At 43.4% G+C, this 18011-nt stretch overlaps 1 protein-coding gene across 1 annotated transcript in view; it reads left to right on the forward strand.

The window, feature by feature from the left end:
• Positions 1 to 18011, forward strand: part of ANKRD31 (ankyrin repeat domain 31) — a 112197-nt gene that overhangs the window by 42905 nt on the left and 51281 nt on the right. The window contains exons 10-13 of the mRNA XM_078853001.1: positions 361 to 587; positions 1173 to 1353; positions 8808 to 8869; positions 9696 to 11266. Coding sequence (XP_078709127.1) covers positions 361 to 587; positions 1173 to 1353; positions 8808 to 8869; positions 9696 to 11266 — 2041 coding nt within the window. The remainder of the gene's footprint in view (positions 1 to 360; positions 588 to 1172; positions 1354 to 8807; positions 8870 to 9695; positions 11267 to 18011) is intronic.

Consider the following 18011-nt stretch of genomic DNA (forward strand, 5'->3'; position numbering starts at 1 on the left):
GAATTTAATAATACAGTTTAGATATTTAGCATCCATACATTCGGGTACATTACTCATGAAAAAAGTTATACAGAGAGTTGGTGGTGGAAAACAAAATATATCAATGAATGAAGATTGTCCCTCAGTAATTGAGAATTTAGGATAGGTTGTCCATTTAGAGAAAAATACAGTCCATCAGGAAAGTATTTGAGTTACTTTCCCAACTGTGCTTCTCATCGGCACTCCAGCTCATTCCTCCTGGTATTGCCGATGTCCGGTGATGTGTTCTATGTAGATGTCCCTTGACCACCTGACAGCGTCTGACACCATGAGTTGCCGTGTCAGCTGAGCGTAGTGTTAACCAACTCCACATTCTCTCAGAACTCGCTCGTTACCGGGGTCCCCAGGGCGCCAACGATCAGCGCGTGAGTTTGGACCTCGTAGCCCCTAGCTCTCAGGGTGTCGGCCAGAGGGGCGTATTTCTCCATCTTTCAAGATCGGGCATTGTGGAAAGCCGAGGTCCCGTTTTCGAAGGGCACTGTGACATCCACCATGATGATCTTGTTCCGGTCCTCGTTGGTGATGACGATGTCCGGTCGCAGTTGGCTGTTGGTTCCAGGGATGGCGGAGTTCACGGCTACCTTTTCCACAGGTGGTGAGATGGCTCTGACCAGGCGATCTTGGATGACGTTTTGTCGCAGCTGCCAAGCTCTGGAATGGGGCTTGCAGCTACACAAAACGTGGGGTAGTGTCTCGTTGGCCTAGCCACACTTCCAGCATTGCTTGTCCCAATTCTTGTGGCGGATGGTTCCATTCAGCAGGACACAGTTGAGCCAGGCCCAGTGGATGAACCTCCAGTTGGCAAATTGGGTGAAGATGCCCCCGGGGAGAAAGTGGTTGCTGGTGTCCCACTTGCGCGTCACTTTAAAGGCCTTGCTCTGGTCCAGCTTCCGTTTCAGGTTTTCCACGTATTGGTAGCAGATGGCATCCTTCAGGGTCCTCTCCAGCTTGGTTCTGGCTCTCGGAGTGATGATGGTGCGCTTTGTGTTCTTCACCTGTGACACCATCTCCTGGCATTCCTAGCACCACGTCCAGTGGCAGCCGATACGCTTCTCCAGTCATCACGTAGTGCTGCGGGCAGGAGTCCAGAGCAAAGCAAAGTCTTCCCCATCTCTTCCAAATTCACCTTCCAGGGAGCCACTCAGATAGGTGGTGACATCTTGATTGGAGGAGGTCCTGGCGATTCACCTCTTGACGGCATCCTGCAGAGCACTCTCCGTGATGTTCCTCACCGTGGTGTCTGGGCACATCAGAAGGTGGAAGCCATGAGTGATCACGGCAACGTCGCACAGATTACCCATTCGAGGGATGCTGGTACCGCTCTGTCTGTGTGAGATGTATACCAGTTCATTGCTGGCCCTCTGGGGAAGAAAAATCCACTTTTTCACCAGCTGCTGGATGGTGTTGTCTGCCTTGTTAAGAGGTACCTTCGCCATGGCAGATCCCCTCAGGACAAATGAAATACAGGGGATTAGGAAGGTGTTCAAGACGTTGATCTTCTGCCACGGTGCCAGTAGGGAGGAGTTGATCCTGGCCACATCTCGTAGGATCTCCGTGATGGTATCCTTAGATGTCTGCTTGACGCAGAAACCGTTGGCATGCCGAGATGTTGGTATGTTTGCCCGTCCTTGAGGAAGACCACGGGTTCACCCTGGATCTGAAACGGTGTCGCCTGGACCGAGTGCCTTCTACTGCCATCGATATGCAGGAATGCACACTTCCTGGCACTGAAGCGGAGTCCCATCCAGTTGCCCCATCACAGGACCTCATGGCTGAAGCTACATCTACTTGAGCTATCGATGTGCACCACCTCAGACCCAGAGGAAACTACTACCTCTAAGGAATGAAAAGGATCATCTTCAGTGACTGCTCCCTCAGGCAGGCAACATACTCTGCTGTTGAGCAGCTACAGGAAAACAGGAAAGAAAATGCCTTCAAAATCAGTGCCAAGTACATTGATGCCAAGCATCTTGGCACTGGAAGCACTGGCACCGGCCACTACATCAGCATCAACGTTTCTACCAGTACTGGGACCAATGATTTAGCACCGCCAATCGCAGCCACTGGCAATGCCATTATTGGAACTGGCATTGGTGCCCCAACACAAGGGTGAGACTGACAGAGGTGGAGTGGAGTGAAGGGGGCATCAAACATCGCTGTCCTGGAAGGAGAAGACACAGCACTCCTTCAGAGACAGGGCGTCTTAGTCTTCTGCCAAAGTGAGATCAAAACTCAATTTCTAGCACTGACCACCATGGTGATTATGGGCCTGAGATATGCCCTCATGGAAACAGCTAGATGCTGTCTGGGGACATCACTGGCATGGGGCTGATGACTGGCACTGAGCCAAGAGTACTGACCCATGGCACTGCTGTTTGAAGAGTACTGTTTGAAGACTCCTTGTCACCATCTCACCTTCTCCCTGGCATTGAGCAAGAACACTTCTCCTCTAAGAGAGCAACACTAGGGCTGGTTCTGGAGATCCCACTCACAAGGCAGCAACCCAGCAGAGGCATGAATGGCAGTGGGCTCGCCAGCTGCAACTGGGCCAGTACTCATTCAACGTGCCACCCAGGCACGCTGGCCCTACTGAGGACTATCATTACAAGTGTCCCGTAGTAGATCTCCTTCCTGCAGATCCAGGAAAAGGGGGAGAACTGGCTCCCTGGTGACGTTGTTTACTGTCGCCAGAGCACAGCGTTGGTGCCCAGGAGCTGGGAGGAGCAGAGGAAAAACATTAGCATGCCCAGTCAACACCAAAAGAATAATAGTCACTGCCTGATGCAACAGTTCAACTAGCCTCTGCCCATGGGTTGACAGTTTTAAGGCTTTTTAGGAGACCTTTGCTCATATTGCAAAGACCTTAGACACAGAGGCCTGGTCTACACTAAAAAGTTATATCGAAGGAAGCCACCTTACGTTGACCTGTTAATGTATGTGTCTACATTATCAGGTCCTTTACACTGACCTGAGTCGCCTTTAATGTCGACTTCTGTACCCCACCTCTGCGAGAGGCGTAGTGCTTAATTTGATTTTCATGGGTCGACTGTGAGGTAGTGCAGATGCAGTGTTGTGTAATTTGACTTAATTGGCCTCCAGGTGGTGTCCCACAATGCTCTTCTGTGACTGCTCTGGAGATCATTCTCAACTCTGCTGCACTGCAGCCAGGTACACAGGAAACAGCCCCTGCCCTGCTAACGCCCCAGGAATTTTTGATTTCCCATTTCCTGTTTGATCACAGCTTTGATCACAGCTTGAGCACAGCTGATCATGGAGACTACACGCCCCAAAAGCGCTCCAGCCTGGTCTTCACAGGAGGTGGTGGATCTCATAGCTATGTGGGGAGAAGAGTCTGTGCAGGCAGAGTTCCAATCCAGAAGAAGAAACGCTGACATCGATGCAAAGATTGCTGGTGGAATGGGTGAGAAGGGCTACATGAGGGACACACAGCAGTGCCGTGTGAAAATAAAAGAACTTTACCAAGCGTACCAGAAGGCATGGGAGGCGAACAGTCGTTCTGGTGCTGAACCCCACGTAGGCAGGTTCTGCAATGAGCTGCATGCAGTTCTCAAGGGTGACCCTACCAGCACCCCCACAAGCAACGTGGACACCTTACAGATGTATGAATCTAAGGACAACAAGAAGGACGATATGGTGGATGAGGAAGAGGAGGAGGAGGAGGAGAATGGGAGACAGGCAAGTGGTGGATCCATTCTCCCCGAGAGCCAGGAAATATTTTTAACCATGGAGCCCTGTGGGTTGCAGGACATCATGGTGGCCAACCGTGATGCCGGGGAAGGCACCTCTGCTGAGTTGAGTTACAATGAAAGTCCAGTTAAACTTTAGTGAGCACACACATTCAGTGGTATTGCATGTTTACTGTGAAGACAAAGCGTGGTGCTGTGGTTCTCTGCTTACGAGAGGCCGCTCCAACTACGCAGAGGGTGGCCTCTGGAAAAGACTGTTTATGTTCACTGGAAGATCCGTCCTCCCCTCCAATAGGGTCGCATAAATAATAAAACCCTAGACAGCAACATAGATGCCTTGACCTCATTGGGTACAAAACTTTCTCCTCTGTGACACTCCAGTTTAGAATGGCAAATTATCAGGCTATGACGATGTAGAGTTACTCCTGTGCTAGGCTCCAGCCAACCCACAAGCCAGGAACTCAAGAGTCTCTCCTTCATATCAACCTGTAGGGGAATCACAGGCCTCAAACCCTGGCCCACAGGTCCCCAGGCAGTGTCCAGGCCATGACTGCCACCCAGCAGCTCACCTAACTAACCAGGGAATTAGCTCACAGAGGGCCCTGCCCCCAAAGCTCCCAATTGGGGGAAACGTCCAGCTCCCCAGTTGGCTGAGGTACTCTATATAAAGCAGGAAGAGTCAACAGGAAATTGTCCAAGCAACTTGAGGAATCCCTGGCTGGCTGCTACTATGGACCCCTTTTGCTTATCTGACTCCTGAGCCCTGCTTCCCTGCCTGCTCCTGGTTCCTGTCCCAGATTCCCATCTACTCCCAGTTCCTGCTGTTCTGCCCTAAGCCACCGTCTTGCTTCTCCGCATTAACTTCCTTTGCTGTCTCCAGCTCTGACCTTTGGCTTGGTAGCTGATGCTGTTTTCAGTTTTGACCCGTGGCTTGACTCTGACTCCAGAACTACAAAGAGAGATTTTAAGTGAGTACAAGTAATGAGGCATAAAAGTCAGAAATGCTTACAAGAAAAATAAAGATAAGATGTTTACTAATGCCTAACTTAGCAAACTATATTAGATTCAAGCAAAGTTTCTTACCATATGCTTCACCAGATTATGGCCAAAAGTTTCAGGTCAGGACCTTCTCCCAGAGTCCAGCATCTGCTTCCTTTTTGTCTTCATGTGTAATGAATGTGATGCGCAGGGAGAAAGAGAGAGGGATGTGTTGGGATGTTTGTCCCTTTTATTAGTTTCAGTCCCCCTCTTGAAAAACATTTCCAGCTAGACACTAGGAGACAAAGAATCTATGTGGAAGGGTGTTCCCTGCTGTTTTTTTCCCCACCTTTTTGAACTTCCTTTGTCTTTCCTTCCTGCTTGATGACTCTGTTTATTGCTTAAATGCACATTAAGCAGAGCACACATTTCTTTGTTTAGGACAGACCTGTTTGTCAGCCATCTGTTGAGCAGAGCTGTGGGGTTTGGAACATGTGTTAATAACACCATACAGGAGAACCTTATAACTTCACATACAATGTTACTGCACATATTTTACCAGGACAATACTAACCAGTAAATTACAGGTTTTTCAGATGATACCTTACAAGGCAGCTTTGTACTTTGTACAAAGATTATTACAATAGCGTGTAGGGTGTGAATCATAGAATCATAGAACATCAGGGTTGGAAGGGACCTCAGGAGGCCATCCAGTCCAACCCCCCGCCCAAAAGCAGGACCAATCCCCAACTAAATCATCCCAGCCAGGGCTTTGTCAAGCCTGACCTTAAAAACTTCTAAGGAAGGAGATTCCACCACCTCCCTAGGCAACGCATTCCAGTGTTTCACCACCCTCCTAGTGAAAAAGTTTTTCCTAATATCCAACCTAAACCTCCCCCACTGCAACTTGAGACCATTACTCCTTGTCCTGTCTTCTTCCACCACTGAGAATAGTCTAGAACCATCCTCTCTGGAACCACCTCTCAGGTAGTTGAAAGCAGCCATCAAATCCCCCCTCATTCTTCTCTTCTGCAGACTAAACAATCCCAGTTCCCTCAGTCTCTCCTCATAAGTCATGTGTTACAGTCCCCTAATCACTTTTGTTGCGCTTCGCTGGACTCTTTCCAATTTGTCCACATCCTTCTTGTAGTGTGGGGCCCAAAACTGGACACAGTACTCCAGATGAGGCCTCACCAATGTCGAATAGAGGGGGACGATCATGTCCCTCGAGCTGCTCGCTATGCCCCTACTTATACATCCCAAAATGCCATTGGCCTTCTTGGCAACAAGGGCACACTGCTGACTCATATCCAGCTTCTCGTCCACTGTCACCCCTAGGTCCTTTTCCGCAGAACTGCTGCCTAGCCATTCGGTCCCTAGTCTGTAGCTGTGCATTGGGTTCTTCTGTCCTAAGTGCAGGACGCTGCACTTATCCTTATTGAACCTCATCAGATTTCTTTTGGCCCAATCCTCCCGTTTGTCTAGGTCCCTCTGTATCCTATCCCTGCCCTCCAGCGTATCTACCACTCCTCCCAGTTTAGTATCATCTGCAAATTTGCTGAGAGTGCAATCCACACCATCCTCCAGATCATTTATGAAGATATTGAACAAAACCGGCCCCAGGACCGACCCCTGGAGCACTCCACTTGACACCGGCTGCCAACTAGACACAGAGCCATTGATCACTACCCGTTGAGCCCGACAATCTAGCCAACTTTCTACCCACCTTATAGTGCATTCATCCAGCCCGTACTTCTTTAACTTGCTGACAAGAATACTGTGCGAGACCGTGTCAAAAGCTTTGCTAAAGTCAAGATACAATACATCCACTGCTTTCCCTTCATCCACAGAACCAGTAATCTCATCATAGAAGGCGATTAGATTAGTCAGGCATGACCTTCCCTTGGTGAATCCATGCTGACTGTTCCTGATCACTTTCCTCTCATGTAAGTGCTTCAGGATTGATTCTTTGAGGACCTGCTCCATGATTTTTCCGGGGACTGAAGTGAGGCTGACTGGTTCCCAGGATCCTCCTTCTTCCCTTTTTTAAAGATTGGCACTACATAAACCTTTTTCCAGTCATCCGGGACTTCCCCCGTTCGCCCCGAGTTTTCAAAGATAATGGCCAATGGCTCTGCAATCACAGCCGCCAGTTCCTTTAGCACTCTCGGATGCAACTCGTCCGGCCCCATGGACTTGTGCACGTCCAGCTTTTCTAAATAGTCCCTAACCACCTCTTTCTTCACAGAGGGCTGGCCATCTATTCCCCATGTTGTGATGCCCAGCGCAGCAGTCTGGGAGCTGACCTTGTTCGTGAAGACAGAGGCAAAAAAAGCATTGAATACATTAGCTTTTTCCACATCCTCTGTCACTAGGTTGCCTCCCTCATTCATTAAGGGGCCCACGCTTTCCTTGGCTTTCTTCTTGTTGCCAACATACCTGAAAAAACCCTTCTTGTTACTCTTAACATCTCTCGCTAGCTGCAGCTCCAGGTGCGATTTGGCCCTCCTGATTTCATTCCTACATGCCCGAGCAATATTTTTATACTCTTCCCTGGTCATATGTCCAACCTTCCTCTTCTTGTAAGCTTCTTTTTTATGTTTAAGATCCGCTAGGATTTCACCGTTAAGCCAAGCTGGTCGTCTGCCATATTTACTATTCTTTCGACACATCGGGATGGTTTGTCCCTGTAACCTCAACAGGGATTCCTTGAAATACAGCCTTGAATTCCTTGAATACAGGAGTGTATTCTGTCATATGCAGTAACTGGAATTCTTTGAGATGTGTGTCCCTATAGGTGCTCTACTACGCACCCTCCCTCCCCTCTGCTTTGGAGTTTTGTCTTATAGGACTTCGTGGCAGAGAAGGAACTGAGGCCGTTTTGCCCATGCAACTCTATATATCCTTGGTATAGGGCATGAGGATATCTGGAGCACATGTGTGGGCTGAACAGGCACTGCTACAGAAAATCTCAGCTCTAAGACTCATGGAGTGCAACCACATCTGAAGTGGAGCACCCATAGGGACGCACATCTTGAAGAACTCCAGTTACTGCACAAGGTGAGTAACCTCATTCTGTGTGTCAGTCAGGTATTGAGTTTCAGCATAGGATATCTTAGTGCAAAGTTTCATGATGCTTGTGGGCTATGGAGACATGGTTGTCACCATGAAAATTCTTCAGTCACTTGAACTTTATTGAAACCAGTTTCATAGCCAATCAGGTAGCCACACATAAGAATTTTTATACTCGCCATGTTTTCTGTATAAAGAATTTATTCTTTACATTTTTCTGTCCTGTTGTATGACTAATTAGTAACTGACAGAAGGTGAATGTATGTCTTTTATTCCTCTCCTGATTAACTTTACGTATGCCTTAGGAGGAAGCTCCCAGCTCTAAAAAGAGTGTTTTTAACTGTTGATGAAGCTATAAATACTGGAATGTAAGATCACAGTGGTTATATGCTATGATTTTAGTGCCTAATTTATTTACATAACTATCTAGAACCAGAGCTTGGCCCCTATTCCAGCGCACTTATGCCACTCTGGCAACACAAAGGGGTGGACAGAAAGCTAATTTAAACAACCAGCCAGGAACGAAACTGATTCAGGGGGCAATCCCTGGCATGTGCTGAGCTGATGAGTTGTCTTTTACACCATCCCGTTACCTTCCTTTGCCCAGTGTACAAAGCATGCTGGGGTGGAAGGGACATGGTTTGAGCAACTTGTGAGCCAGCTATCACTGGCTTCAGAATGGCCTCTAAAGGGCCAGTACAGCATGTGTAACTTAGAGAAGCCTTGTGGGCCGGACAGACTACCAACCTCCTCAGGAATCAGGATGCTTAAAGCCACATTTACTGCTTCTCAACTGTACCAAGCAGACTTCTGGTGCAACTGGAGATCTGAGCCCATGATTTTAATGTCTAACTTTTTTGATCCTTATGTTTTTTTGTTATTTCCAGATAGCAAATGGCTGTTAGGTTTAACTACAAGCTAGACTCTGAGCATAGGGCGCTGTGCTTGTAAAGCAGAGGATTGTAACTTTCTTTTGATATTGATCCTTTCAATCTCTCGTTTTACTTTCAGCTAAAAAGGATGTAGAGAGTACATTAAATGCTCAAAGAATAAATGACACAAACCAGCATCAGGTAACTTTTTTTTTTTTTTTTTTAAGGAACAACCATTGTCATTTGGTGACGAACTGTCATGCATCTGCTATTCTACAATAAAGTATCATAGAAAGGTAGCGCATTTCTGAAATGCCCTTGAGAAACAGTACATACTAAGAAGAAAAGGAGGACTTGTGGCACCTTAGAGACTAACAATGTATTTGAGCATAAGCTTTTGTGAGCTACAGCTCACTTCATTGGATGCATTCCTTTATCTTTCCCTGTTTGCTGTAGAGGATGTTGATCAGATGGTTCTGAATACAGACTAACACGGCTGCTACTCTGAAACCAGTACATACTAAACATTTCATAACTAATAATATCCGTAGCATATGATGCGGTGTGGAAAGACCTTTTTTCTTACTTGCTATAATTTTAAGTGTTATGGTAAATGTCTGTGTAATTTACCTTGGTAGAGACTATCATTCTCAGAAATGCTGTATTGGAATATAAGTGTTTTCATTTTTTCTATTTTTAACTTACATCCTAAAACACTGTTTTATATTTTATTGATGATAAGCATTCACCAAACAGAGTACCATAAACACAAAAATAGACCCTTTATTTGGAAAACATATTATTGATCGTGTAATTGATGCTTTCAACATTTAGTTAAGTTTTTGTTGTGTTTCTGCTCCAGGCAGATCACCAGATGTGAAATAATCACTAAGACAAGTCCAGTTGAGGTCTACCATATTTTGTGACTTGTAGCGTTGACTATACAGTTGAAGCAGCAACCTAGAATGAAATATAACAAAGCAATCTACCAGAAAATTAAATTAATCATATGTTTTGTTTTTTGCAGTTGGAAGTACATTCAGATAGCCCAGTTCACAATTCAGATGTTGGTAATAATAATACATCAAAGCAAGGGTTTATCAACTTTGAACAAAGTAGCAAAGAGAATTCAATAAGAAACTCCAAAGGTTCCATCTCCAGAGTATTTGAGGATCATAGATTGTTGAATGAAAAAAACTCAAAAGATAGAAGACTGGTTCCAACACAGACAAAGAAATCAGCAGGGACTGTAGAAAAGATTGTATCCATCGAGAATATCAGTGAGTACAGGACAATTGTATTTCCTTCAGATACATCTAGAGACAAAACAAGAAGCAGAAGCCACAAAACATATGATCCTCATGTTGGACATAATAACACTGGGTTCACTGTTAATACCTCTTCCTCAAAAAGAATAACTAGGTCCTCTGTACATCGTAATGATAGTTCAGATAACATTTGTGAAGTAGGGGGAAAGCCCAGCATACCCAAACAGACAGAAATGCAAAAGGAATATGACTTCTGTAATAGTGATACTCCAGTTTCAGAAGAAAGGGAGAAGACTTGTGGAAGCAACAACAAACCTTCAATAATAATGACAGACCAGGTAATTAGTTTACCATGCACTGAATCCTCAATTCCTCTAGTAAAAGCATCTACAGAGCAGTCTGAGAATGTTGAGTTAACGGAACCTGATTCTCACTCAGTACTTTCTTTGTGTGAAGAAATTATTGTTCCTCTTGTGACTGCTGAGCAATGTTTTATGAATCAGGATAATGAACACCATTATCTTAACCACAATAAAGATGGTAGCATGGGTGACAAGAATCTGAATACAACTAAGAGAAAAAGTAGTATCCACTTCGTTGAAGAAAACATGATTTACACTGAGAATAATAGACCGTCAGACCAGTTTCTTTATTCTGAAAACTTCAGAGATCAAATTAACGTTGATATTGATAGAGACAGAATTAATGATGAGGAACAAAGTTTAAAACACTCTTTACCTCTTTTTGAAGATATTTCTTTACAGGGAAACTGGCTAGAATCAGGAAGCATAACTACATTTTCACCAAAGGGAACTGTAAACCTCACTGATTCAGACTCTACAGTCCTATCTGAACAGTATATTGAAAATGAGAATCAAAACATTTATAAAAATATCTCTAAAGATGTAGATAAGTGTACTGTACAAACACTTCAGACAAGTACAGAAATACTTTCATTGCATGAATTTTCAGCAGCTGTTAATAGAGCTAGTGATTCTGAAAGTCCTGAGAATTTTAGCATCAGTGTGCTAATGCCTTTTGCTCATCAAACGGATGACGGAATGAGGATGATGCTAAGTGCAGAAGAAAGCACTGGAAGATGTTGCACTGAGAAAATTGAAGATGAAATGAATTCAGAGATTAACACATCTACAGCTTTACAGCTACATGAAAAAGAAGCATTTCGAGTGAAAAGAAAGAGACAGGACCTTCAGGAAATCATCTTAGACACAGATTTGTATTCCACTAGTTGTATGAACAAGAATTCACTTCATCCATCTCAGCTGACCCAAGAAACAGAGCAGGAAACTTCCCAAAAATCAGGTGAAAAGTTTTATTTTAAAAAAAATTATTTTAGGAATTCTCTGTAGGCATGTTGTAGTTTGTTATAGATTTTTTAGAGCAGCACAATATATGCAGCATATACAGTAGCATACACAAATGGTAAATGTATGAATTGCATTCCAGAAATATTGCCAGATATGCAAAATTAATTGATTGGTCATTTTTGCAGCCGAACCCCTGGTAGTTATTTTGTTACTATCAAAATATAACTGTAATATTGATATTGACTAAAGTAATGAAAATGAAGATATTCTTAAGCACTCTAACTTTGCTAAAGAATTTTTCTTTAAAGAGAAACCAGACTAAAACACCACATTTTCACAGAAGAAATTTTGAATCCTTATTGATTCAATGTTTACAATTTTCATTGTATAGTGAATGGTGAACAAAATGTTTATAATGCAAAAATATTTCCAAAGATTTTGATAATTATATCATAGAAGTACTTCGCCTATGCTACATAAACACTTTGACATTAATTTTCATCTATCAGTTAATAGAGCTAATGTTTCTGAAAGTTATGAGAGTCATAGCACAGATATTTTAAGTCCTTTTGTTCAACAAACAGATGATGGAATGACTGCTGAGAGAAGTGGAGAGCAAAGCACTGGAAGATGTTGCACTGAGAAAAATGAAGCAGAAGGAACTGCAAAGAACAATACTCCTATAATGTTACAATTACTTGAAACAGAAACAATCCAAACTGAAAGAATAAGACAAGACCTTCAGGAGACCAGCCAAAATACAGATTTATGTGCCAATAACAGTAATTCATCTAATCTATCACAATTCAGTCAAGCAGCAGAACAGGAAATGCCTGAGAAATCAGGTGAGTTGTTAATATTTTATAAAGATATGTTTATTTTTCAAGATTTATAAGAAGGAGACTTTTGGTAATTTATAGTAAGTGATTTAGAAAAATAAGCATAGTGCATGAAGCATATGTCCTGTCCAACAAATGCCAAGTGTGTGAACCACTGTCAGGGCTTCTAAATGTATTGATAGTTATTATGGAGCTATGGGAGAGTAAGCACTTAAAAGATAAATATTTTTACTGACAAAGTTACAAGAACGAACAAAGTTTCAAGCACTTTTTCTCTGCGTTGGTACTTACTTCTTTACAGGGAAAAGAGCTGACTTAAAGGGTTTGTCTACATTTACAGTAGTGTCATGTAGACAAGTACAGACACTGCATGCCAGCTGAGCTAGCACAGGTCTAGTGTAGAATCTCGTACAAGGATTCATCTGTCTTCTTTGGATGGTTGAAGATCTCTTTGTGGGCACACTTGATGGTCTTGCAGGTTGGGCTGAGCAGCAATTGTGTCCTGTTCAGCTCTCCGTTCCATTTGACCACCTGGATAGCCACAGTGGTGTTCTGCAGCTTTTAGGCTGAGAACATAACAGCTGTATGCGTATACTATGTCCTCTTCTCTCTGGTGTTCACAGCCTACTCCTCCCCATCCACCTCCAGCTGTGTAGAATGCTGCCTGATCCTCTTGACTCTGGTGGTTACAAACTGCCAGTCCTCCTTTCTGATTTCCACTCTCATTGATTCCTTGATTACCAGTTCCTTTCTTTCTTGAATCTGGGATGGTGACACTTCCTGAATCTGGTTCCCCAAGTACTCCTCAGCTTCTCTGATGCTCTGCAGTGTCAGTACTTATTCTTCAAACCATTAATCCTTTCCTTCATCACAGCCATAAACTTGCTCTTTATACACAGGAAGTCCCTTTTGTCTTCAGGCAGGAAAGAAGACATGGCACATCCACTCCAGATCACAGTAACTGTTCCATCACTGGCCATCACTGTAACGAATGTAGAACTGTACCTAGAGAGAAAGCTTCTCACACTACTTTCACCAAACTCCTTCCAAAACCCCTGTTTGCCACTTCTGTTTGATCTGTATAATGAGATATGTATGTGTATATACTTGTATGCATATTATTTTGTTCTCCCATTCTGTATTTCCAGTTGTAGTGGGAAAACTTTATCAAAACCATGTATCTTGCAGTGTAATCTCCTTTGGAAGATCGTTTCACAGCTCAGCTCTTTCTCTCTCTCTCTCTCCTCCCCGCCCCCCGCCATGCCCAGTTGAGGATACTATCTCCAGAAAACATTTTATTCATCCAGCATTTTTTTAGCTGCATGGCCCCATAGGAAAGCAGCTGTTTTGATGAATCAGGGAAGGAGATGCCAACACTGGTGTAGCTGAAGGCACTGAAAACTGGGACCATGGCTTCCAGCTGTCAGCAGAAGCAGATTGGGAACCACTAAAAGGACGAACATATATGGGTGGTTTCAGAGTAACAGCCGTGTTAGTCTGTATTCGCAAAAAGAAAAGGAGTACTTGTGGCACCTTAGAGACTAACCAGTTTATTTGAGCATAAGCTTTCGTGAGCTACAGCTCACTTCATCGGATGCATACTGTGGAAAGTGTAGAAGATCTTTTATACACACAAAGCATGAAAAAATACCTCCCCCCACCCCACTCTTCTGCTGGCAATAGCTTATCTAAAGTGATCACTCTCCTTACAATGTGTATGATAATCAAGTTGGGCCATTTTCAGCACAAATCCAGGTTTTCTCACCCCCCTGCCCCCCACACACAAACCCACTCTCCTGCTGGTAATAGCTTATCTAAAGTGACCACTCTCCTTACAATGTGTATGATGATCAAGGTGGGCCATTTCCAGCACAAATCCAGGGTTTAACAAGAACGTCTTGGGGGGGGGGGGTTAGGAAAAAACAAGGGGAAATAGGTTACCTTGCATAATGACTTAGCCACTCCCAGTCTCTATTCAAGCCTAAGTTAATTGTATCCAATTTGCAAATGAATTCCAAATCAACAGTTTCTCGCTGGAGTCTGGATTTGAAGTTTTTTTTTCAAAAAAATTGCAACTTTCATGTCTGTAATCGCGTGACCAGAGAGATTGAAGTGTTCTCCGACTGGTTTATAAATGTTATAATTCTTGACGTCTGATTTGTGTCCATTTATTCTTTTACATAGAGACTGTCCAGTTTGACCAATGTACATGGCAGAGGGGCATTGCTGGCACATGATGGCATATATCACATTGGTAGATGTGCAGGTGAACAAGCCTCTGATAGTGTGGCTGATGTTATTAGGCCCTGTGATGGTGTCCCCTGAATAGATATGTGGGCACAGTTGGCAACGGGCTTTGTTGCAAGGATAGGTTCCTGGGTTAGTGGTTCTGTTGTGTGGTATGTGGTTGCTGGTGAGTATTTGCTTCAGGTTGGGGGGCTGTCTGTAGGCAAGGACTGGCCTGTCTCCCAGGATTTGTGAGAGTGTTGGGTCATTCTTCAGGATAGGTTGTAGATCTTTAATAATGCGTTGGAGGGGTTTTAGTTGGGGGCTGAAGGTGACGGCTAGTGGCGTTCTGTTATTTTCTTTGTTAGGCCTGTCCTGTAGTAGGTGACTTCTGGGAACTCTTCTGGCTCTATCAGTCTGTTTCTTCACTTCTGCAGGTGGGTATTGTAGTTGTAAGAATGCTTGATAGAGATCTTATAGGTGTTTGTCTCTGTCTGAGGGGTTGGAGCAAATGCGGTTGTATCACAGAGCTTGGCTGTAGATAATGGATCGTGTGGTGTGGTCAGGGTGAAAGCTGGAGGCATGTAGGTAGGAATAGCGGTCAGTAGGTTTCCGGTATAGGGTGGTGTTTATGTGACCATCGTTTATTAGCACTGTAGTGTCCAGGAAGTGGATCTCTTGTGTGGACTGGACCAGGCTGAGGTTGATGGTGGGATGGAAATTGTTGAAATCATGGTGGAATTCCTCAAGGGCTTCTTTTCCACGGGTCCAGATGATGAAGATGTCATCAATATAGCGCAAGTAGAGTAGGGGCGTTAGGGGACGAGAGCTGATGTTTCTTGGCTTGCTCTTCTTCCTCATTCATCAACTTTGTTGTCCATCATGGATGGCTATTTTTTTCCTTACCTTATCTCTTCCACACCCCCGTGGACTTTCTGACCCTTTCTGTTCCTGAACAGAAACTTGTTCTTCCTACATTGTCATATATGCAGTGGTCAGTATGAGTATCCTCTTCACCCATCTATAGTACATCACTCATTAGGCCCTTCCCATTCCTTTTTGGCTTACATAGAATTAGGTGAAAATTGCTAAACTCTCTTCGTATAGTTTGGTCTGTCACAAAAGTCACATGTTTCTCACTAAACAGTTAACAGGTCAGTGCTGAGGTTTTGAATATTTGTTTAAAGTATGGATACCACCCAGTTGCATTTTTGATTTTTAAATCTGATTTTTATGTTTGATAGGATTTTAATACTGAGTCACACACAAAAATATTTACATAAAAAACAAACCAAAAAATCATGCAACAAATTGGATGCTGTATTTGCCAAGTTCCTGTCCTTTCCCACCCACAACCCACCTGAGGATGCACTCCAGAGAGAATCATTGTTCTTTAGAGTAATCTAACAGTTCCTCATTGTGCTGCTGCAAATGTTTTTTTAGCAAACATAAAGAAGACTGGTTTCAGAGTAACAGCCGTGTTAGTCTGTATTCGCAAAAAGAAAAGGAGGACTTGTGGCACCTTAGAGACTAACCAATTTATTAGAGCATAAGCTTTCGTGAGCTACAGCTCACTTCCTCAGATGCATATCGTGGAAACTGCAGCAGACTGTTGTGCATGACAACTGCACTGTAAAACTTTGCTATTATTTGTGTTCATTTGCAGCCAGTTGCTAAGAGTCATTAGCTTAATGGGCTGTTGTTGGGTTTCTTTGTCTACCTCTCTAAAGACTCCCTTGGACATCCTCCAGTCCCAGGAGTTTAAGGAAGAAGCAGGAACTGGAGAACAGATGATTGATTTGGGATTTCAGAGCCAGAAGCTTTTAGGCTAAAATACAGTACATTATCTCAAAGAAAACAAAGGGTTGAGTTGAAGGGGTACATGATGATACAAGCTGCCATTGTGTGCTCCAGAATCTCAGCTTTCATTATGAAAAAGTAATTCCCTAGCCTTTAAGGCTGCAAAGATAATGTGAATCAAGTTCAGCTGATACAATGATATGTACCTGAGTTTGCAAAGAGTGAGAAACAATAGCGCAGGGAGATGTGTTTATTGCCCCTATCCATCTCTAATGGGTGTTAACTCAGATACTTAGAATGATCATTTAAATGTCAATATTGCTAATCTGCTGTGAGTTACAACTCATTTTGGCACCATGATCAGGTGGCACTTGAGAGAATACCACTTATTTTTTTTCCTCTATCAAGGAGGAGGCTATCTCTAGGAATGCAGGGAACTGAGGATTTGCTGAGGAGAAGCAAAAATTGAAGGGATCAGCAGAGCCTCTGCATCTAGTTGGACCCCATGTAGAGGGAGCCAAAGCCAAGGAGCCCAGCAGAGTAAACATCGCCATAGTTTGAACCTCTTCAAAATCTACTGTGATTGACATCTAATTTTGGCATCTCAGATGGGCAAAGCTTATTTTCTGGAGAGCTTGGAAAGGAGGTTTAGGTTGGACATTAGGAAAAACTTCCTAACTGTCAGGCTGGTTAAGCACTGGAATAAATTGCCTAGGGAGGTGGTGGAATCTCCATCATTGGAGATTTTTAAGAGCAGGTTAGACAAAGACCTGTCAGGGATGGTCTAGATAATACTTAGCCCTGCCATGAGTCTATGGACTGGAGTAGATCACCTCTCAAGGTCCCTTCCAGTCCTATAATTCTATAATGTAGGTTTTACTTCCTATTCAAATGGAATATGTTTTCTCCATCACTATACATAGTATGAAAGGTATACTATAATTTGCACAAAGTGAAATCTGTGTGTTTCATACTACTATTATACAGCATCTTATAGGTAGCATGTAAAGACAATGTATCGAATTTTGCTTTCAGTTACAGAGTAACAGCCGTGTTAGTCTGTATTTGCAAAAAGAAAAGGAGTATTTGTGGCACCTTAGAGACTAACCAATTTATTTGAGCATAAGCTTTCGTGAGCTACGTGTTAGTCTCTAAGGTGCCACAAGTACTCCTTTGCTTTCAGTTACACCACTGGAAATCTGGAATAACTTCACTGAAGTCAAGGAAATTATTATAAATTTACATTTACAATGTACTCTAACCTGTTTAAAAAGATGCTTTTCTGATCATACAAATCCAGGGCATAATACACTAAAAGAATCCAGGTTTCAGAGTAACAGCCGTGTTAGTCTGTATTCGCAAAAAGAAAAGGAGTACTTGTGGCACCTTAGAGACTAACCAATTTATTTGAGCATAAGCTTTCGTGAGCTACAGCTCACTTCATCGGATGTATTCAGTGGAAAATACAGTGGGGAGATTTATATACATAGAGAACATGAAACAATGGGTGTTACCAAGTGAGCTTGTTACAGTGTGTATGGTAACACCCATTGTTTCATGTTAAAAGAAAAGGAGTACTTGTGGCACCTTAGAGACTAACCAATTTATTTGAGCATGAGCTTTCGTGAGCATCAGCTCACTTCATCGGATGCATACTGTGGAAACTGCAGAAGACATTATATACACAGAGACCATGAAACAATACCTCCTCCCACCCCACTCTCCTGCTGATAATAGCTAATAGCTTGTTTCATGTTCTCTGTGTATATAAATCTCCCCACTGTATTTTCCACTGAATACATCCGATAAAGTGAGCTGTAGCTCACGAAAGCTTATGCTCAAATAAATTGGTTAGTCTCTAAGGTGCCACAAGTATTCCTTT

The sequence above is a fragment of the Lepidochelys kempii genome, chromosome 5 (assembly GCF_965140285.1).
Source record: "Lepidochelys kempii isolate rLepKem1 chromosome 5, rLepKem1.hap1, whole genome shotgun sequence".
NCBI classification, from domain to species: Eukaryota; Metazoa; Chordata; order Testudines; family Cheloniidae; genus Lepidochelys; species Lepidochelys kempii.